The 23469-nt window shown below is 31.9% G+C and overlaps 1 protein-coding gene across 12 annotated transcripts in view; it reads right to left on the bottom strand.

The window, feature by feature from the left end:
- Window positions 1-5891: 5891 nt before the first annotated feature.
- The window catches only part of LOC127706501 (twitchin-like), a 161582-nt gene continuing 144004 nt past the window's right edge, over window positions 5892-23469 (bottom strand). For 10 of the 12 annotated variants that reach the window (XM_052211152.1, XM_052211156.1, XM_052211158.1 and 7 more), the window contains 5 exons: window positions 15182-15313; window positions 14152-14343; window positions 13559-13669; window positions 12651-12886; window positions 5892-7668 (listed from right to left, as the gene is read on the bottom strand). In XM_052211152.1, the coding sequence (XP_052067112.1) occupies window positions 7666-7668; window positions 12651-12886; window positions 13559-13669; window positions 14152-14343; window positions 15182-15313 (674 nt within the window). In that variant the 3' untranslated portion in view covers window positions 5892-7665. The remainder of the gene's footprint in view (window positions 7669-12650; window positions 12887-13558; window positions 13670-14151; window positions 14344-15181; window positions 15314-23469) is intronic. The other 2 variants (XM_052211155.1, XM_052211162.1) reach the window with 2 other exon arrangements.

The raw sequence follows: 23469 nt of genomic DNA on the forward strand, positions 1-23469 counted from the left end.
TCAATTTTAATGCATGATAGTATGGGTATACCATCAGCTGCCAGCATGAACTGTTCTGAAAAATTGTCATTTCTAACAAGACAGTTACAGTATGTGGAAGACCAGCAAAGATTTATAAATACAAGGATATTCAAGCTTCAGGCTGATAGTCTGGGATGAAAATAAAGATTGGTGTAAGAAAGAGTCATAAATTTCAAAGAACTGAAAATATGTCCGACTTGATCTGAATTTTTCATAGACAGATTATCTTGTGGTATCTTCTCTTCTTCCTTTCCATAGTTTTATGTTCTCTAAAGCACCACATCAAACTACATTAAGTTGTAAGTTGTGAACTTAATGCTGTGTTAAGACATATCAAGTAAAAACACAATCTTTAATAGTTTTACAGCCAAACTACATATGTATGTATATATGAAGTCAAAAATTTAGACTTTTTGTCCATAATTTTACCCCTGTTAAAAAAGAGGGTATACTGGTTTTGTGTGACCATATATCTGTCCTGTTAAAATTTTGGTCACACTTTTATTAGGAACTACAAATCAGATCTTCTTGACATTTGGTATCATGTTCTTTTGTGAGGATGCTAAACTGTTTTGCATTTTCATCAATTGATCCACTTCCTGTTTACCAAATACTTATATATTCTTAGACATAATGGCCATGTTTAAAATGATGGTTGCATTTCTGGATTTTCTTAGACATAATGGCCATGTTTAAAATGTTGGTTGCAAGCTTTTCTTATCACTTGGCGTCGTCGTGGTTAACTTTTACAAAAACCTTCTCTGAAACTACAGGGCCCAATTTAAGCAAACTTGGCCACAATCATCATTAGGGTGTATAGTTTAAAAAATGTGTTCGATACCCCGCTTGCCATCCAACATGGCTAAAAATAGAACATAGGGGTAAAATGCAAGTTGGGTCTATTATCTTGAAAATTTGCTGTTAAAAGAGAAAATCCGAAAGAGGCAGAAATGTTCTAAATGATGAGATCTACCTATTGTCTATTTATTTCAAAACTGTCAGCCGCTTCTTATAGTTGTTGCCCTTAAAAGAAAAATTTTACAGATTTTTTTTTCATTTTTGGCTAATATCTGAAAAACTATAATAGATAAAGAGAAACTTTATATACCAAAATGATCAGCAAGACAAGATCTACAAATAAATCTAATGGTGGAAATCGTCAGACAACTCCTTATTCAAGTTATTGCCCTTTAATGACAATTTTTTATTTATTTTTAGTGTTTTTGCATATATCTGAAAACTAAAATAGATAGATAGAACCTTAAATAAGAAAAATGATCAGCAAGACAAGATCAACAAATAAGTTTATACTCTTGAAATTGTCTGACGACACCTTATTGGAGTTATTGCGCTTTGAAAATGATTTTTACCATTTTATACGTTTTTGTCTAATATCTGAAAAACTATTATAGATGAATAGAAACTTAAATAAGCAAAAATGGTCAGCAAGACTTGACCTACAAGTCAAAATAGCTGAAACTGTTGGTCGACTGCTTGTAGGAGTTCTTGCTCTTTAATGAGGAATTTTACCAATATTTTACGTTTTTGCCTACTATCTTGAAAACTATAAAAGATAGATGGCAAAAGTGATCAGCAAGAAAAGATCTACAAATAAGTTAAATTTTGTCTAAATCATTGGTTTAATCTATGTATGAGTGATTGACTTTTTTTGTTTTTTGTGTTTATTGTGTTTTGGGCTAAAATTAAAGAAACCGTAAAGAGAAAAATTGATCAGCAATACAAGATCAACAAAAAAAAAGGTTTTTATCATGAATACTATTCTAGTCCGCAATGTTGGAGAGAGTCCATTGTTGAAGATGCTCATAGACCTAGGTGAGTAACACATGCTCTTTAGAGCCTCTAGTTTTAAAAGAAAAAGCTTTTTGAAATGACTGAAGCCTGATATTGCTTAAACTGAAAATATCAGTCTCAGTAAAAACAACAACACTTGCACATTAAATTCTATATGTTTTTAAAAAGGTACACTACATTATGGTTTTGTAGGATATTCAAAATTAATTGATGAATGGGTGCAGTTAGTTTATGCATGTTTCTATACACATCTTTGTCCTTTAGTCATAGTTGTCTTATTGGAAATCCTATCACATCTCCTTTTTAGCTCGCCTGGCCCGAAGGACCAAGTGAACTTTTCTTATCACTTGGTGTCCGTCGTTGTTAACTTTTACAAAAATCTTCTTCTCTGAAACTTCTTATCCAAATTTTAATCAAACTTGGCCACAATCATCATTTGGGTATCTAGTTTAAAAAATGGGTCTGATGAACCACCTGCCAACCAAGATGGCCAAGATGGCTAAAAATAGAACATGGGGTAAAATTCAAGTGTTGTCTATTATCTTGAAAACCACTATAAATAGAGAAAATCAGACAGGGCAGAAATGTTTGGAATGATGAGATCTACCTATTGTCCATTTACTTCCAAACTGTCAGATGACTTTTTATACAAGTTATTGCCCTTAAATGACGAATTTTACCGATTTTTATATGACCGCAAATTTATTTGCGTTCGTATTATGTTATGGTGTTGTCTGTGTCTGTGTCTGAAGACATTTTGATTCACAGACAATCACTTGAGTATAACTTCATGGATCTCTATGAAATTTTAGCACAAGGTTCCATACCACTAAAGGATGATTGGGATTGTTTTTGGGGGCTATTGTCTTAGCAGTTTTGTAATTAGGGGCCAAAAAAGGTCAGTTTTACTGGTTCATGGAAAATAAATTGGTTCGCAGTCAATAACTTTAGTATAAGTGTATGGATGTGTAAGAAATTTTAGCACATGGTTCCATACCACAATAGGAGGGTTGGGATTGATTTTAGGGGTTATTGTGTTAGCTGTTTTGTAATTAGGGGCCAGAAAGGGGCCAAAAACAATTGTTTGTCTGGTTTTAAGACAATAACTTGAGTAAAAGAGATATTTCTCTGGTCAAAATTTTAGAACAAGGTTCCACACCACAATAGGAAGGTTGGGATTAATTTTAGGGGTTATTGTCAGATTTCTTATTAAACTAATTTAAGCATAAAAACTTAACATCGTAAATTACTAATTAATTCAGTCAGTGTACCATGTCCTAGGGGGGCAGGGCTTCAAAATAGCTGTCAAACTGATATGTACTGATAGTAATGCGACTTCATACAAAATATAATTGATCTATCACAAGTAGATCCTATCAAACTAACTTAAGCAGAAAACTTAACATTGAAAATTGCTAATTGATTCAAAGTCACTGTACCATGTTCTAGGGGGCAGGGCCTCAAAATAGTCGTCAAACTGATATGTACTGATAGTAATGCAACTTTATACAAAATATCATTGATCTATCACAAGTAGATCCTATCAAACTAACAAGCAGAAAACTTAACAATTGTTGACGCCAGAGGCATTGCTGGAAAAGCAATCCCTATGTCTCGCTTTCAGCGACTTTCATCGCAGGCGAGACAAAAAACTGAAAAACATGTGTCCATAGGACACCTTGCTCTGCTTGTACTGTCACATTTCTAGTTTATGGAACTACCAAATCTGTGTCCAAACCCTAATTTGGCATGAATTTTAGAAATTTGTGTGCTAAGGTTAAATTTAATGTGACAAAAACTTCAGGGTTAACTACCTTAAACCAAAACTTTAAACTGATCAATGAAACACAAAATCTGGGTCAAAATTAGTTTTCGGCAAATCTTTTAAAACATTCACATCATAATGAACATGTCATTGTGTACTAAATTCTAAATTGATGTAAAAACTTCATTAAAAATTACCTTAAACCAAAACTTAAAATTGATATGGAACAGATGGACTGACAGACAGACAGACAGACAGACCATAAAATATGAAGCCTTCTACTATCATAAGTGAGGCATAAAACTAGAGGCTCTAAAGAGCCTGTGTCGCTCACCTTGGTCTATGTCAATATTAAACAAAGGACACAGATGGATTCATGACAAAATTGTGTTTTGGTGATGGTGATGTGTTTGTAGATCTTACTTTACTGAACATTCTTGCTGCTTACAATTATCTCTATATATAATGAACTTGGCCCAGTAGTTACAGTGGAAAATATTTTGTAAAAAATTACAAAAATTTACAAAATTTATGAAAATTGTAAAAAATTGACTATAAAGGGCAATAACTCCTTAAGGGGTCAATTGACAATTTTGGTAATGTTGACTTATTTGTAGATCTTACTTTGCTGTACATTATTGCTGTTTACAGTTTATCTCTATCTATAATAATATTCAAGATAATAACCAAAAGCTGCAAAATTTTCTTAAAATTACCAATCAAGGGCAGCAACCCAACAACGTGTTGCCTGATTGGTCTGAAAATTTCAGGGCAGATAGATCTTGACCTAATGAACAATTTTATCCTCTTCAGATTTGCTCTAAATGCTTTGGTTTCAGAGATATGAGCCAAAAACGGCATTTTACCCTATGTACTATTTTTTAGCCATGTCGGCCATCTTGGTTCGCGGGCGGGGTCATTGGACACATTTTTTAAACAAGATACCCTAATGATTATTGTGGACAAGTTTGGTTAAATTTGTCTTAGTAGTTTCAGAGAAGATTTTTGTAAAAGATTACAAATATTTACGAAAAATGGTTAAAAGTTGACTATAAAGGGCAATAACTCCTTAAGGGGTCAACTGACCATTTTGGTCAAGTTGACTTATTAGTAGATCTTACTTTGCTGAACATTATTGCTGTTTACAGTTTATCTCTATCTATAATAATATTCAAGATAATAACCAAAAACGGCAAAATTTCCTTAAAATTACCAATTCAGGGGCAGCAACCCAACAACGGGTTGTCCGATTCATCTGAAAATTTCAGGGCAAATAGATCTTGATTTGATAAACAATTTTACCCCATGTCAGATTTGCTCTAAATGATTTGGTTTCAGAGATATAAGCCAAAATCTACAGTTTACCCCTATGTTCTATTTTTAGCCATGGCAGCCATCTCGGTTGGTTGGCCGGGTCACCAGACACATTTTTTAAACTAGATACCCCAATGATGATTGTGGCCAAGTTTGGTTAAATTTGGCCAAGTAGTTTCAGAGAAGAAGATTTTTGTAAAAATTAACGGACAACGGACACCAAGTGATGAGAAAAGCTCACTTGGCCCTTTGGGCCAGGTGAGCTAAAAATGTCTCTCTGTTTGCCCATGAGGTACAATATTTCTTTACTCCTGATAGTTAAATTCTACATTCTAACATGCTAACTTTAGCTCTTGTGTTGAAAATCTAAAATTTAACAATCTTATTTGGAGAAACATTGTTACCCACTTCAATAGAAGAAGGAGGATCAATATTTTTAAACAGGAAAATGTTTTCATTTTCTACATTATAACATAAAACTCCTTGATTTGAACAGGAAAAGTACATTTTGTCATTTTTGAAGACACTTTTTGTACATTAATACTAGTGATAATTAGGCACTTGATTGTTAACATGGCTATAACCAACTAAAACACTTAAAACATGAGGACTATAAATATATGTAAGGTTTTGTAAACTTTCTGAATGTAATTTAATGGCAACCAGCTATTATGTTGTCATTATGATGGCAGATCAAATTGATAGACTTTGATTCACTCTTTGTTTAAAGATAAGATATTGTGTAGACACTTGTCTATTATTGAAGACTGTATGTTGACCTCTAGATGTTTTTTTATTTTTTTGTGTTGTTGGTTTGCTATCCTATTGACATATACTCAAGATCTCTTTTTATTCAGTTATAGTTGTCCTGCAGAAACATGAAAAGTTAAACATATATATAATAAGAGGTTTGTTAATGAAATCGTCAATGACAGATAGATGAGGATATTTCAAGGAAAAAACAAGATTAACACCAGAATCTTTAGAACAGCATTTTATTTGATAACATTTTCATAAAAGAGGTAAAGCATGGGGCAGTGATAATAATACATAACATCACAGCAAATAGCTCTGGTGGGATTACTGGGGTCGGCCTTCCAGACTTTATGGTTAAATGTCAAAATTTTCAGTACAGAGCTGAAATACAACTATGAGTTATAAATGAATATACTTTGATAACCTCAAGAAATTAGTAATTACATTTCTGTAAAATATCAAATACAATTTTGTTTATCAAAAAATAATGTTATCTTTCTTATCTCATTGAATGAAATAGATCATACTGAATTTTTAAAAATATATTCCTCTATTCTTCAAATATAAAAATCAGTTCATATATCTTTATAGACCTGTAAGAAAATTAAAACATTTATCCAGAAGGGCTGATTATCACAGGTCATCAATATTATACTGCATGAACAGGCAGAGAAAGAGTTACTCCCCTTGAAACCACACCAAACTTATAATAAATAATAATGTTTAGAAACATGATAAAAGCACTTTATAATAGAGTTCGAATCTTATGAGCATCATCAAAATAAAATTAGTTTCATTTTCTAGTAATGGTTGATAATTTTAAATGAACTAAATTGATTCATTTCTTAATTGATTAATTAAAATCAACACAATATGAAATTCAAATAAAGCTACATGTTCTCTCAGCAAAAATAGAAAAAAATCTCAAATAATCTTATCATGTTTAAAAACTCAATCAACAACATAGTAATTGCTTATTGCACCAATATAAAAAATAAGTTAAAAAATAACAGCAATAATTTAATTAAATTATTTTTCTCTTCAAATAAATTATTTCATCAGTTAAAAATATATTAAAATCTATATCTGTTCATTGAACTACAAACATTCCTTTGTTTGCCTATAACCCATAATATTACATTTTCAAAATCTGCACTTAATAAAAAAAAAATATAACATTTATGGTATATTTCAAATCGGAACTTACTTTCAAAATTTTTATGAATCATGCATAAAATTTATGTGAAAATTCCATGGAATACAAAAATAACTAAAATTTCTGCTTTTGATTCTTTACTTTTATTAAACAGAAAACACTTAGCTTATCCTTTGCACTGAAAACTGCAAACAACAACTTGTTACTATTTTCAAAAATTGAAAAAATAATGTTATGCTTATAGGCAAAAGATACAATTTAATTCTTTCAATCAAACAATATCTATATACAATATAGTATTACCAATAAAGTCACTTTGTTTTATTAGACTTTTCTTAATACAGTAACATTCTTACAGCTAAAGCGAAAGAGAAGAAAACTAATATAATATTACCGGTACATCTACAATTTACCAATTGTCTTCTGATGTTTTTCCTATTTTTTTTCTCTTATGAAATTCATTTTGTTAAAAAATTTGTAAGAAAATCACCATATTCCAGAAAAGCCTCAAAACAAGAATCACTCAGCAAAACTTAGCTGATGAAGCGAAAATGATTGAGACTTAAAGGATCATGATGAAATGACAAAAAAAAGTTACAATTAATTTTAACATATATGCCTCTGGTACAATCCTCATACAGATCTTACATTCTTTTGGCACATAGCCAAAGAAGTGATGAAATTTATCACATCCAGGAAGCACGTAAGTCTAAAAATAGCTGATAATCACACAACTTTCACTCGTAGGTTAGTGAGCAATCTGTTCATGTGTTTGAAGGGCCACAATCCCATGTTGTCATTATGTAAATGATATGTAGAGAGAATCATCTAGCCTGTTCTTTTACTGAAAACAAAAATCATAATAAAAATATATAATATGAATATATACTAGACATTTCTCAGTCCTTATTGAATAGTTATAAAAAAAGTTTTTTTTTTAAAAAGAATATTGTTTTAATATGTTAACAGTCTAGTTTAAAAACCAAGTTCTAAAGGTGTTTCTAGTCCTTTAAACAATTTGGTATTTTAAATAGCCGATCATTGATAGTATCTTGTAATTTTCTTCAAAACTTGTCCATTGTTGGTGTCTACTGTGGATTCATCATTAATTGTTTTATGGATTTTGCAGGTAAAGGAAAACCATGCATTTAAATGTTTAAAAAAGTACAAATTTTCTATAGGCTTTAAACCCCTGCTTATACGCAGAAATTTACTAAACTACGAAATCAAACATCCCTGAAAATAGTTTTTTTCTAAATCCATTAAAATTGGTATCAACAAAAATCTCAATGAGTCCACAGTATGTTATCTTGAATAAGGAAAGCTTGGCCTATAATTTTTTTAAAATAAGAAAAGACTAGTATATCCATAGTCATGGTTCACTATTGACTGTTTTATCTCTTCGGTATTAGTCCTATCAGTTTTGCTGCTCCCAATTGTTTTGTGTAATTTGCTTTCGAAGTATTTTTTCTTGAACATATATAATTGTGATATAAATTATTCCAGTAACATGTACAGTGTTCACTAAAACAGTATAATACATTTAGTCATGTTATCACTATACATCTTTTTAGTATATACAGATAAATTGTATGTGTAATACAGTCATTGGCAAGCATGCTGTATCAGCCACCTGTGATGATATCGATATCAGCACGGTTGCAAAGGCTTTATCACACCTTTAATCTGTATGACGTCACATCATCGATTGCCGTCACTGTTGCAAAGGCTTTATCAAACCCCTAACCTGTATGACGTCATGTCAAACCTCTAACTGTATGACGTCATTTCAAATCCCCTTATATGTATGACGTCATGTCACATAAAAAACATCTACGTGAGGTACATGTATATAATAAAGTGTATATGATATCCATATTTGATATATAGAGAATATCATATGGCTTTTTCAATATCACATCCGTATCAACCCGAGAAACCAATATAATCCCAAGAGCTCTGCTCGAGGGATTATATTGGTTGAGGGTTGATACGGTATGTGATATTGAAAAAGCCATATGATATTCTCTATATATCAAATATGGATATCTATAATTAATTGTCACATCAATGATTTATCACTAATCTGTAAAGTGATCACCAGTTAATACTTTCTGATGTATATTTTTTTCTGTTGCAGTTAAAATGAAATACATGTACCATGAAGCAGGGCTTCCAAAATTTCCTGACGACAGCCGGACATTTTTCAAAGAAATATTTTTGACGGTCAATGATCAGCTGGATACTTAAATGTAACTGAGAGGATGCATAAATTGATATATGTGTCTAAATAATTAGTAGTGTTATATGCAATAAATTTATTTATAACTGTTTTGTTTTCTTCATTCTAAAAATAAATAAAATATTATCCTCGGTATTGTGTCATTTTTCTGTGTATTGTAATACAGTAACCATCATTGCATCAATCAGCTTCAGTACTTGACTGTTCTCATGTTTTTTTTTCTGTTTATATAATCTATCTTCTCTCTGTGAGTACTTAACACTTTGTAAATTAAGGCCATCTTATTTGAAACTGTTGATGTTGGCTTTAATTGCAGTACAACTTGATCATCAATACACGTGATACTTTTCTTTTTGTGTATTGATTACCTGACCACGTGACTTTTACAACTGATGCGGTATTTATAGATAACATTGAGGAGGCCCAATGAAGGATATTGTTTTAAACCGTGTAAAATCTACTGAACAGTGATAACATTTTTCTTTGTACAATGATAAGTACAAAATTAAATGTTTTTGCGTAGCCAGATCAGTTGACTCGTCGATCATAATTCCCACGGCGGGACTTAACTTTACGTCGGACATCACCTCTTTCTCTATAACATCGGAAATTGTCTGAACAAATTCGGAGGAGGCAACATTGTTCTCTTGATATAATTTAGAAGTGATCACGGCACCATTTAACTTAGTTAAATCATTTATTGACTGAAATTTGTCCATTGGTAAGTTGTCTTTAGCAATAAAGTAAGCATTACGGAACAAGGTGCACATTGCGCCGTTGTCAGTCTTTTCATGAACTTTCTCAAATACTGATACAATTGGATTACTTTTGGAAGCTGTCTCTAATTTAAGAGCTTGAATGTGGTCATTGCTATAATCATGCTCTACAACGGCTGACTTTCGAAAATTTGTCGAACCAGGCTTTACAAAGTTATTTTTAAGTTTATGTTTTTGACAAATGTCACAAAACATGGCATTTAGCATACTGTCAAATCTTAACCATAAAAACAGTTGTAACCATTTATGAATAAAGCTTCTAGCAGATTTCGAATTTTGATCGGAATCGTCACGTTTACGTTTGCCCATGATGGCAGATTTGTAAAGTTCAATTTGAGACAAAGTCTTTATAACAGTCGGAGATTGTCATGATTGGATATTATTCTTTATGATTTTAATTATAAAAACAGTTTTTAATATGAAAACAAGAATAGAGAACGCCCCCTTATTTATTGGACAACTCAGCTTGGTACAGTTTTTCCTATATATTTTAGTAAATTTTCCCCTTGAGAGTACCCCAGTATTTAACACGATGTACAGTGTTAAATAAAATAATATATATCATACTTATTCATTTACAATTATCCTTATTTGAAGAATAACTTTTAAATATCAGGATACTTTTTTAAACTGAATGCTCATTTAAAATAATATCTATAAAGCGTAATTAAATAGGATGTTGTTCCATACACGCTTACATGTTTGACCTCGTTTACCTGATTACCTTTATGTACATTGATTCTATTGATAAAGACAAGCTAAGGACACCTCATCAAAGGTAACAAACCTGTAATCAGTGAATGATTTATGGCTTCAATATAACTTATTGAAGGGATAATTGTTTGACAGCTTGTTGTTATTTAAATAAAAGAAAACGTGTTTTTTCTACTTTTTATTGATGTACACAAGCTAAAGACCAAGCCGTACATTTATGTACCCAGAGGATTAGACTAACTGAGACACTTCAAAGTATCTGAAATATGCTGCTTCTGTTTTATTAAACCCAATTATGACCGAAATATCTTTGTGAAATAGATTGCCACAATTATAAACTAAAATGCCCAAACGGACATTTTTATCGATCGATAGTTGGTAAAAATTGAAATGACCGTTTCATGAAAATGCCTTGAATAACAAAATGTGGCACACCAATTCTATTTGACCGTTTGAGGCTGAGAGCAGCCGGTCTTTTTATGAAAGTTTCGGTCAAGTCCGGAATATATGACCGTTTTGGAAGCCCTGCCATGAAGTTGTTTTCCAACATAACATCGTTCTCTACAAATATCAGATATCACAATCAGATTGAAAAACAGATTATGTGCCTTTTTTTTTTTTTTCTAACAAGGATGATACCTCTGTTTTACTTTCTGTTGTGAATACCATTTTGAGATTCTCTGGTTTTGTCATGATGACATCCCCCCCCCCTTTTTTTAGGGCAGAAATTTCATTGGTTGACATAATTATCAGAACAGAAAGTAGTACAGGTCGTTGTCAGATCCTGATAAGAAAGTGTGAACACAAGAACTGATTATTCTACATAAAAAATTGAAAGCCATTTTTGCATGCAAACGATTATTTCTAATATTCTTAACTTCAATACCCACCTGAAATGTAGGCAAATTTTTATGAATAAGTCAACTGCTGATAAACAATAAAAGCTTACATCTCTACAATGACAACGTTCTTCAATTTTTTTTTTAACAAAAGTTTCATTTATTTTACTAGACATTATCACTATTTGTCTGCCATTACTGGACATCACAGCCGTTCCTGTAACATTTTGACGTCTCAAGAGAAAATGTCTGACGCCACAAAAGAAAAGTGATTATTAAATGACATCAATAGTTCATGTGTGGCAAATTCTCAGGTGAAGTATTGCAGATTCTCAAATAGCTATAAGGTCCATATCTTTAAATGACTAATGAAGACAAAACAGAAGACAACATGAGATGACATGATTCAGGCATAGCTATATACATTTATACAATACATTTATCTTGTTGTGCTTGCTATTGTCAATTGATTCTTTTTTTAATTCTTGATTTAAAACAATTTGTCAAAATTCCATTTAATCTCAAATAAAGGATCCGAAAAAAATTTTCTATCCAATATGATTATAACATTTGAGCTGTTGACTGCATGTAATCTTTTTTGATAAATCCATAATCAAATTTTTGATTTTTTCTTTACATCATAAAAAAAATCAAGGTTTCAATATGAAATCATCTCAAAATTTACCATACACTTTCTCAAAGTTAAAATTAAAACTGTTTTTCTAACATCTAATTATTAATATACTATTATACTCTACAAAGACTAGACATTGCTATACATTAACATTTGACTACATATTACGTAAGACAAGCACTACAGACTAGATAAGACAACAATCTTCCATGTAACGTATGATGTAAATATATATATTGTTCAACTGGTCATCATAATAATTTTTTTCTTATATCCATTTTTTTTTTAAATTGATATAAAACTGATTTGTTTTATTGTAAAGTTGCACACTGCTCTTGACTTTACAGACTAAAGCATAGCATCCATACTTTAAAGTAAACTACAGACACACATGTATATAAAGGTCACCAACAGGAAAAGAGAAAGCTGACAGAAGAGAGGAGACCATTGAATTGAGGTTCAATATGCATTGGTTTTACTAAAGTGTGACAAGAAGAAGATGACCTGATACGACAGGTTTTTGCTTAATGAAGGTGACCTTTATAACAGGTTTGACTACAAAATATAGCATTATTTATGATGACCATGAACACTGAACTAATGCCTGACTGTCATTCTCACCTGCATGTCTTCTATAAGTTTGACAACGTCAATATCGGCTACAGGTGAGGAACTTACAGCAACACTAAGGGTAAATGTCCATTGGGAGGAGCCTCGGCTATTCTTGGCTGTCACTGTATATTCACCAGAATCGGTAGCTAAAGCTACAGGGATCTCAAATGTGAATTTGTTTTCATCTTGTGAAAATTTAAATCTTCCTGTGTCCTCTACTTCTTTACCATCCTTACTCCACTGAACTGTAACAAGAAATAATATTAAGATAGATGGATCACAGGCGCTTGGGGAATGAACCCCCCTGTTTCTCAATATTTTTTTTGTGTTTAAATTTTATTTAGTAAATATTCTGTGATATTTTAACTTATTTTCACTTATTTAATGTGTTCTTGCTCTTTTCCATACCATATTACAATAACAGTAGTTTATAAATTTTGATTACTATAATGCATATTTGGACAAGAAAATGATAATGTCATATGAATATGAACCCTACTGTGTACTAGATCACCACACAGAGCCAGGATCTTTAACATGCCAGTCCACAAGGTAACAGTCAGCAGACAAATTATTAGTACTCCAAGTCAACCAGTCTATGCTTTTACTCCTAAATGCTGTGTGATTACCAGAGAAGAAAAATGTACCAATTTTCAAGTCTATGGTTAGACATTGACAGGGATCAAACTTACCACACTGGAGGCAAGCACAAGACACAAGACCACTGAGGCTGTTAATTATATTATACAGAGATATGGTATATTCAAGTAAGAGATACCAGCTTTATCTGTCAATTTTTTACACAAGACACAAGGTGTCTAAGTAAGCTTAAAGTGATCTTCAGATTTATACAATCATCTTAAAACAAGGTGCTATTTGTTGGTGAGTTATATTTCTAAACAAGAATAAGATCTTACCAGAGTCAGCCTCGTCAAGTGTACATGATGCCTTAAATGCTGTTCCTTCATCTATACTCTGTGACTTTGGATGTGATATAAAAACAGGAGCTAAAGGGTTTACATCTGGTTCTACAAATTAAATCAATAAATAGATTTTAAAAAAAAACACTATTATATCTCTTTTAATACAAAAAGCAACATTATTTGGAAAATGTACTGGCGTGATGAAAAAATAGGCATCCATTTTGAATGTGAAAAACCATGCATTGTTCTTGAAATCAAAAGTTTCAAATCCACAAAAGGAAAACTCTTTAACACTGGTAATGGTATTCAAGACATAAAATCTCACACAAAAATAAATAAACATGTGAAACATGCATTTCAAATCATTCATCATCCTTCAAGGTATTACAAACAAATTCATGTAGTCGTTTGCATGCTTTTTTCCATATAAGAATTTTCAGATATCTTGTGTTTTTCATTTTTCTTACAATTTTAGAAAGTAAGATTTTATTTCCTTATCTACACTGTAGTATTATACTGTTTAACTATCATGAATATGAGCATAATTAGAAAACCAACTCCATTTATTTATTTATTGATTTCCTTACCTTCAACTTTTATATAAAAACTACTTGTTGTTGATCCAGCATTATTTTTAGCAACACATTTATAAATTCCTGTATCTTCTGGAAAAACTTCAGCTATAATTAATCTAAACATATTGCCTTCTTTGTGATATTGGAAATCAGCTGAATCTTTTATTAATTCATTACCTCTGTACCATTCTACTTCAGGGTTTCCTACAAATCAGTGGGGGTTTATAATTTATATAAATTCAGAATTTATTTTTTCATTGTCATCTTTCTAGTTTATTTTCTGTCATGTCATAATGTCTTTTGAGAAATTGGATACCTCGCCTTTTGATTCCCCAAAAAAGCCATTAACACCTTTAATTCCTCCTAACCTCTCATTTAGGTTACAAATGAATGGTCCCTAAGCAATTTCTGTGAGAAGTTTTTTCAGTATATCTTTTTAAACACAATATCCTATATATACTTATAGAAAACAATTGTAACTGAAACAGGTGTTCTCCCTGGAACATGGTATGTTTTGAAAGGTAAAACTCAAAATCAAACATTTGTGGCAAAGGTGGATATATATGGGGAAGTGATGCATAACAATCAATTTCAAAAGTTCAAACATCAAAATGACAAATCAAACCATTCTGAACATAGAAACCTTCACACAACAAATAAACAATCATTACAAAATTTCAGTTAAACAAAAAATAAATGACTTTAAGAATATCTACATGAAAGTATTATCCGTAGTTTTACAGTTCTTAGATATAATGTATGTCCAGTGTTTACTGAGTTTTGCCATTGAACTTTTACCCAATAATCATCATTTGAATTCAAAAGTTAAATTGTATATATAATACTGTTTTCATAGTGCTATTAACTTAATTCTAAAAATAATGAAATTAAATAAAATGAAGAAAGTATTTACATTCATTCTTATTCAAACTTTTAAAAGCATATTTTTTCAACTGTTTTACAATCTTAAAATAAGCATTTAAATTAACATTTACAACATAAACAGAAAGGGGTGAACAGTTCCCACACACAAATCCCTCACCTGATATTCTAGATTGTAATGTTGCTTTATCACCGTCTTCTAAACTAACACCAGCTGGATGTTCTATAAACCCTGGCCTAGGTGATGAGGATTTTATTTGTGGAGGTGTTGAGGATTTAACAGGTTTATTTTCTACAAAATAATCAGAACACCATATTAACATGTCAGCATAGGGACTAAGAGGACTCTCTTTACTACAAAATAAGCAGAACACCATATTAACATGTCAGCATAGGGACTTAGAGGACTCTCTTTACTACAAAATAAGCAGAACACCATATTAACATGTCAACATAGGGACTAAGAGGACTCTCTTTACTACAAAATAAGCAGAACACCATATTAACATGTCAGCATAGGGACTAAGAGGACTCTCTCTTTACTACAAAACAAGCAGAACACCATATTAACATGTCAGCATAGGGACTAAGTGAACTCTCTTTACTACAAAATAAGCAGAACACCATATTAACATGTCAGCATAGGGACTAAGTGAACTCTCTTTATTACAAAATGAGCAGAACACCATATAATATGTCAGCATAGGAACTAAGAGGACTCTCTTTACTACAAAATAAGCAGACCACCATATTAACATATCAGCATAGGGACGAAGTGAACTCTCTTTACTACAAAATAAGCAGAACACCATATTAACATATCAGCATAGGGACTAAGTGAACTCTCTTTACTACAAAATAAGCAGAGCACCATATTAACATGTCAGCATAGGGACCAAGAGGACTCTCTCTTTACTACAAAACAAGCAGAACACCATATAAACATGTCAGCGTAGGGACTAAGTGAACTCTCTTTATTACAAAATGAGCAGAACACCATATTAACATATCAGCATAGGGACTAAGTGAACTCTCTTTATTAACAAAATGAGCAGAACACCATATTAACATGTCAGCATAGGAACTAAGAAGACTCTCTTTACTACAAAATAAGCAGAACACCATATTAACATGTCAGCATAGGGACTAAGAGGACTCTCTTTACTACAAAATAAGCAGAACACCATATTAACATATCAGCATAGGGACTAAGTGAACTCTCTTTACTACAAAATAAGCAGAACACCATATTAACATGTCAGCGTAGGGACTAAGTGAACTCTCTTTACTACAAAATAAGCAGAGCACCATATTAACATGTCAGCATAGGGACCAAGAGGACTCTCTCTTTACTACAAAATAAGCAGAACACCAAATTAACATGTCAGCGTAGGGACTAAGTGAACTCTCTTTATTACAAAATGAGCAGAACACCATATTAACATATCAGCATAGGGACTAAGTGAACTCTTTTTACTACAAAATAAGCAGAACACCATATTAACATGTCAGCATAGGGACTAAGTGAACTCTCTTTATTACAAAATGAGCAGAACACCATATTAACATGTCAGCATAGGGACTAAGTGAACTCTCTTTACTACAAAATAAGCAAAACACCATATTAACATGTCAGCATAGGGACTAAGTGAACTCTCTTTATTACAAAATGAGCAGAACACCATATTAATACTGGTTCTCTGTAACTATTTAAACTCTTAAATAGGGAGTGTGGCACGCATGGTCATGGATTTTCTTCAAACTTCACACACTTACTAGTCTTGATGAAACAAACAAAAAATGGCAAAATGTTGGTTGCTAAGCATATCGGTTGCCATAGCAACCAATGACCAGTTTTACCTCTTCTGGATATCTATGATTTTAAGTTGAAAATGGCTATTTTCAATATATTTTTTCATAATAAATGATTAAGAGAAAGACTATTTTTTTATGATTTTATTAAATATATGCATTTTATTAATGTAATTTAAAAAGTGGTATTTTCATTTTCATTTTCAATCATAATCACACATATCTCCTTTTTATGTGGTTTGCATTGGGTAAAAAAATACCCTTTTGAGGTCATTTTTGAATGCTCACCATAATTTTTTGCGGACACCTCAGTTAAAGTCAACCATGAATTCATAAATACCATAGTCATATCTTATCAATGATGCGAAAAAGTAATGGGGAAGTATGTTTCATTTTTTTGTTACCATGGATACAAAATGCTTGGTTTTCATTTTTTCAGAAAAAAAAAATTTTGAAAAATTTTGAAAAAAAATGTTTTAAAACCTAATTCTGCAGTCAGAAAAATATAAATAAATATACAATTTGTGGAAATTATTGTAATCATTAAAATTTTAAACATATTCATTTATATAGGTATAATAGTTTTAACTATGTTGCTATGAAAACAATTTCATGATGATACACAAGTTTAAAACAATTTTGAAAAAGTTTCAGTTAGTTTCTTAAATGTACACAAAACTAGAAAAACTAAAACACTTATTAAGTTTCGCTGTATTCACATATGTGTATGTATAAATGATTTTGCTAGTATAGTATATCGATAATGGTGTTACCACTTGAAGGAAACAAATACAATTTCTCTTAAGTGGATAAAATTGCTGATTATGAAGAAATTTCTGTTTCATGATCATGAAAAATATACAAGAAAAACTAGAAATACTAGTAAAATCATTTAAAAAATTAAATATTCAATTGTGCAATATTTGGGGCTGGAAAGATTTTGTAAAAAAGAAATGATCGATTAGTTGTGGTTGGATTTATGTCCAGTGTCAAACATCTCATGCATATTTCAGAAGAGAACAAAATCAATAAATTTAATAGGAACATTGTAGGTTTTGTGCTAGTCTACTGGCCAAAAATTAATTATAGTCAATAATTTGATGCAATTCAACACAATTAAAAATAGAACCAAAAGAGTCAGACTTTGATCCTCTAAATAAATGATAAATGACCATCTAAACTTTCTATAAAGGAAAAAATACCTTTATTATGAGCTGTTTATTTTTCTTATTCATTCTTTTAAACTCAATGTTGAAATGTCAAAGCATGTATAGCTATACGTTTTGAATAATATTGTATTATAGGATGATGAGTATCTACATGAAGATAATTTTTGAGGTGAAATTATAAAAAATAGAAAATTTCAAAAAGGTCCTGCAATAGGGCTAGGCTGGGATGAAGGCGGACAATTTAAAATATCACTGGAAATCGGGATCAATTGGACAAGGACAGAAATTTCAATAGTTTAACTAGGGAGCCCCTAAAAGAATAAACACAAGGGTCCTTTAGAAAACAGAGGGCGTAACAAGCAAGGGCGGTTATAGTCGGCTACTCGATGGTCCCTGCTATCCATCCGACACATTTCTTGTTTGACGTTCTGGCTGGGGAGAATTTTCGAGATTTTCAAAAAAATACGGTTTCCCTACGAGGACCCTTGGAAAATCTGACAGTGGGTGACTGCTGGTCTTACAACGAGCAACAGGGGGAAAATATACCATCAAGACAATTTTCATATAAGGGGTCCCACTGACTGTCTTAAGAGATGGCCCGCTAAATTCATGCTTCAGTGATTCCATATGTAATCAACAAAATGTTCCAATGAAAGGAGAGGGCGGGCCCTCAGGGCCCCTTGGATCCGCCTATGGTCGCCCTATATTAACATTACTAATAGGCATTGGATTATTGAAATTTGAGAAAAAAACAATTATCTTCATGGATTTTTAACAGCAAATTAAAAAATATTGACAATACGATATCTCTAGATCTTTACACAGGGTAACTTTAAAAGAATTATATACATGTACATATACTTTGATTTTCACTGAAAGCCCATTACAGAAAGATGTTTCTCAAAATTAGTATATTGTCTTTCTTTTAACAAAAAAAAATATATTTTACTTTGAAACAGGAGTCAATGTTTATAAATAACATATTATACATGTGACTTTTTGTCCGCGATTTTTTGTCTGTGACTTTCTGTCCTTCATTCTGACCGTTATCATGACCAGGAAAAATGACTTTATACCTATTTATATGTAATAGGCTTTGCATCAAATTTATAGAAACATTAGATTGAACCATTAATTTTTTCAAATAAGAAAATATAAAATGCGTACAGACCTATTAGCAAACGATAAATGTATTGACTTTCGGGAACATTTAAAACTAAGACAAGGCTCTGGCAACCCTCAAGTAAAGTCCGCGAATATGTATACTTATATTTTATGAAAATATTTTAAACTACCAGGATATCGTGCATGCAGGGGCTCGGGCATACCGCAAGTAGTCTGCAAAATGTTTATTTGTTTTTTATGAAAATATTTAAAACTACCAAGATAACCATCACAAGGCTCGGGCATGCCTTAAGTAGTACGTGGAAATAATTATTTACTGTAAGACAATATTAAAAAACAAACTATATTGGATTTATCAACTTACATGTATTTATGCATGGCCTACTTCAATCACAACTTTTGTGTGTTACTTTATATTTGTGATCAAACGTGTCAAATTATAACCAGTAACATACAACATAATTTACAACACAGTTAAATACAATATACTACTCAATACCACAAAAAGTTTAAATAATCCAGTGCTCGTCTAAACTGTTTTCCCAGTTTTTTACCATTCAATCTTAATGTTAATTTTTCATAAATTTTAAACAAATCCTACATTTTTGTCCTATAAGATATAAATAAGTTTTAAGTATTACAACGACCAGGACACAGTAAAACGTTGGTCAGGTCAAGTCTTTTACTCAAAAACATATTATTTTCTCTGATTTTTTTTAATAATATTAAATAACACAGAAATTTTCATCAGTCATGTTTTTGCTGTTGTTGGTCAGGTCATTGTCAACGTTAGGAAGGTAACGTTTTCTGAATTTTTTATTATTTTTTTCAATATTTATTCATTAATTTATATATTAAATGATCAAATTTTATTATATTTCAAATTTAACATAAATCCTTTAAGAAATAAAAAAGTCATTAGCATTTTCATTTGGTCCTGTCGTTGTCAGCGTTGGTCAGGTCACATTTTATGAAGATTTAAAAAAAGTTTTCTATATTTTTTTCTTATATTTATGTATTGAATGGTCTAAATTTATAACAATTTAAATTTGACATCAATCCTTTTAGAAATAAAAATAGTTATTAGCATTTTCGTTTTGGTCCAGTCATTAGAGTAACCCACCAAAGGGAGATAATTCGTATTGTGAGGAATATTGCACAATGATCATTTTTTAGAAATTAATTTCACATGTTTCTAGTTAGATTACCCGTAACTTTTTTTAATTTTTGACTAAAACAAGACTGAAATTAATTGTTTTTATGTTTCTTTTTAATAGATGTAGCTGCATAATTTCACAACACTACACCAAATATTGTATTTTTCTCAAAAATCCCAACTTTCTCTGCTGTTACCATGGTAACCAACCAATATATATATCGGTTGGCATTATTTTTCCGACTAGTCCAATAGAATCTACATATCAGCCAATTTTCAGGAAGATTGGTGACTATGTGTGCCGAAAAAGTTTAAGTGGTTACAGAGAATGAGTATTAACATGTCAGCATAGGGACCAAGAGGACTCTCTTTATTACAAAATAAGCAGAAAACCATATTAACATGTCAACATAGGGACTAAGAGGACTCTCTTTATTACAAAATGAGCAGAACACCATATTAACATGTCAGCATAGGGACCAAGAGGACTCTCTTTATTACAAAATAAGCAGAACACTATATTAACATGTCAACATAGGGACTAAGAGGACTCTCTTTATTACAAAATGAGCAGAACACCATATTAACATGTCAGCGTAGGGACTAAGTGAACTCTCTTTATTACAAAATGAGCAGAACACCATATTAACATATCAGCATAGGGACTAAGTGAACTCTCTTTATTACAAAATTAAAGAACCTTAGTGAGCGCGCTCACATACCCCACGTCCTCACATTGTCATTGGGTAATAAAATATGTGTAAGAAAAAAAATTGTATAAGAAAATAAATTGAATCATAATTTCCTGTCGATATGCACATCTACATAGTATGTCCTTATTATCTACAAAGTTTCATGAAATTCTGTTGTGTGGTTTCAGAGGAGTTGCGATGACAAACTGTTGCAGTAGTACCAGGGAAAAAACTTAACGGTCGCCCAGGGCGACCAGAAATTGACCTGGGCGATCTTTTTATTCAGTTGTGGTAGCCCAGGTGGCGAATTGAAAATAAAGTACTCGACAGACGGAAATCCGCTGTTCGCCGTGGCTCCAAGTGCCGGCTACTTCACTGACAAAAATATAAATTCAAAAAGAAAAAAAAATCTTTTTAAAATGTATACAGGCAAGTGTCGAGAGTAGTATTGTCGCAAAGTTGCGGTCGCGATAAACAAGGATGTAAAATCAGTGTTTACCTTTGACTAAATATAGTTCACGTTAATTCAGGTCACTGATTGGTCGTCTACTTAAAGTCCGGAAAGTATCGTATGTTTGCAAGGATAACAAGAGAGACGTTCCGATGTCATTTACAATATGAAGCTATCAAATACCCTGTACGGTTTTGGCTTCAAGAAGCGAAGAAATTCAGAGAAGATGACAATAGCATGTTATGAAATAATATCAGTCAAATAAAAGAACGTATAATATATAATGTTGTTAAGAATCTGGAAAACAGTACCTTTTGCAGTTCCCCTTTCAAAGCCCACGTGGTGTCCAGAGAATGAAGGTCAAAAACAAAAGTAGAATATTGTCGACCACAAATAAATAACATTAGTTCAAAATGATTTTAGTTTCCTACTTACTGAACAGTTTACAAAAAAGAGAAAATCAGAGGAGATATCAATTTTATGACAATGCTTTTGAAATACTTGTACAAATCTTTTGAGAAAAAAGGGGGGTCATGATTTGTTTACAAATGTACGTAGTTACGCAAAATAAATCGATCGAGATATTTAATAAATTAGATTATTAAATAAATGAAATTAAATATTTCATCGATCATCTACATGTATTTTAGGACAGAGAATTCTTTAGTTGTCTTAAAAAGATATTAAAAAAAACCTGGTACACAGGGCATGAAGATTCCCATTTTGTAAATGATTCTTTTTTTTATGAAATTTGATTGAAGTCAACAACAAAAATAAGACAAAATTTACATTTTCCCAAGCATCTAAATCACCTCCAGGTATGCTCAGAATGCAGGGTTTTGAGTCTAAAATTTCAAAATTTTCTTGGGGGGGCATGCCCCCAAACCCCCCTAGCAAGTTCAGCCCGCTTTGCGGGCTTCACCGGTGATACTCATAGTGAAATAAAGTGGGCTACTAACTTTTTGTCTGGGCTAACTGATTTCCAAGTCTAGTAGCCCAGCTGGCTACTGGCCTTACAAAGTTAAGTTTCACCCCTGAGTACATTGAAGCAAATAAGTTCAAAGGGGCGTAACTCTTAGAAAAAAAATTGAACCGTAATTTCCTGTCGATATGCACATCTACATAGTATGTCCTTATTTTATCTAAAAAGGTTTCATGAAATTCTGTTGTGTGATATCAGAGGAGTTGCTATGACAAACTGTTGCATAGTACATTGAAGCAAATAAGTTCAAAGGGGAGTAACTCCTAGAAAAAAAATTGAACCGTAATTTCCTGTCGATATGCACATCTACATAGTATGTCCTTATTATCTAAAAAGGTTTTATGAAATTCTGTTGTGTGGTATCAGAGGAGTTGCGATGACAAACTGTTGCATAGTACATTGAAGCAAATAAGTTCAAAGGGGCGTAACTCCTAGAAAAAAATTGAACCGTAATTTCCTGTCGATATGCACATCTACATAGTATGTCCTTATTATCTAAAAGGTTTCATGAAATTCTGTTGTGTGGTATCAGAGGAGTTGCGATGACAAACTGTTGCAGTAGTACATTAAAGTAAATAAGTTCAAAGGGGCGTAACTCCTAGAAAAAAAATTGAATCGCAATTTCCTGTCGATATGCACAACTACATAGTATGTCCTTATTATCTAAAAAGGTTTCGTGAAATTCTGTTGTGTGGTTTGAGAGGAGTTGCGATGACAAGAAACAGGACTGACGGACAGACGGACTGACGGACAGACAGACGGACGGACGGACGGACGGACGGGTCAAAAACATTATACCCTCCGCAACTCGTTGCGTGGGGTATAATGAGCAAAACACCATATTAACATGTCAGCATAGGGACCAAGAGGACTCTCTTTATTACAAAATAAGCAGAAAACCATATTAACATGTCAACATAGGGACTAAGAGGACTCTCTTTATTACAAAATGAGCAGAACACCATATTAACATGTCAGCATAGGGACCAAGAGGACTCTCTCTTTACTACAAAACAAGCAGAACACCATATTAACATGTCAGCGTAGGGACTAAGTGAACT

This window comes from Mytilus californianus, unplaced genomic scaffold, assembly GCF_021869535.1.
Source record: "Mytilus californianus isolate M0D057914Y unplaced genomic scaffold, xbMytCali1.0.p SCAF_6, whole genome shotgun sequence".
NCBI lineage: Eukaryota > Metazoa > Mollusca > Bivalvia > Mytilida > Mytilidae > Mytilus > Mytilus californianus.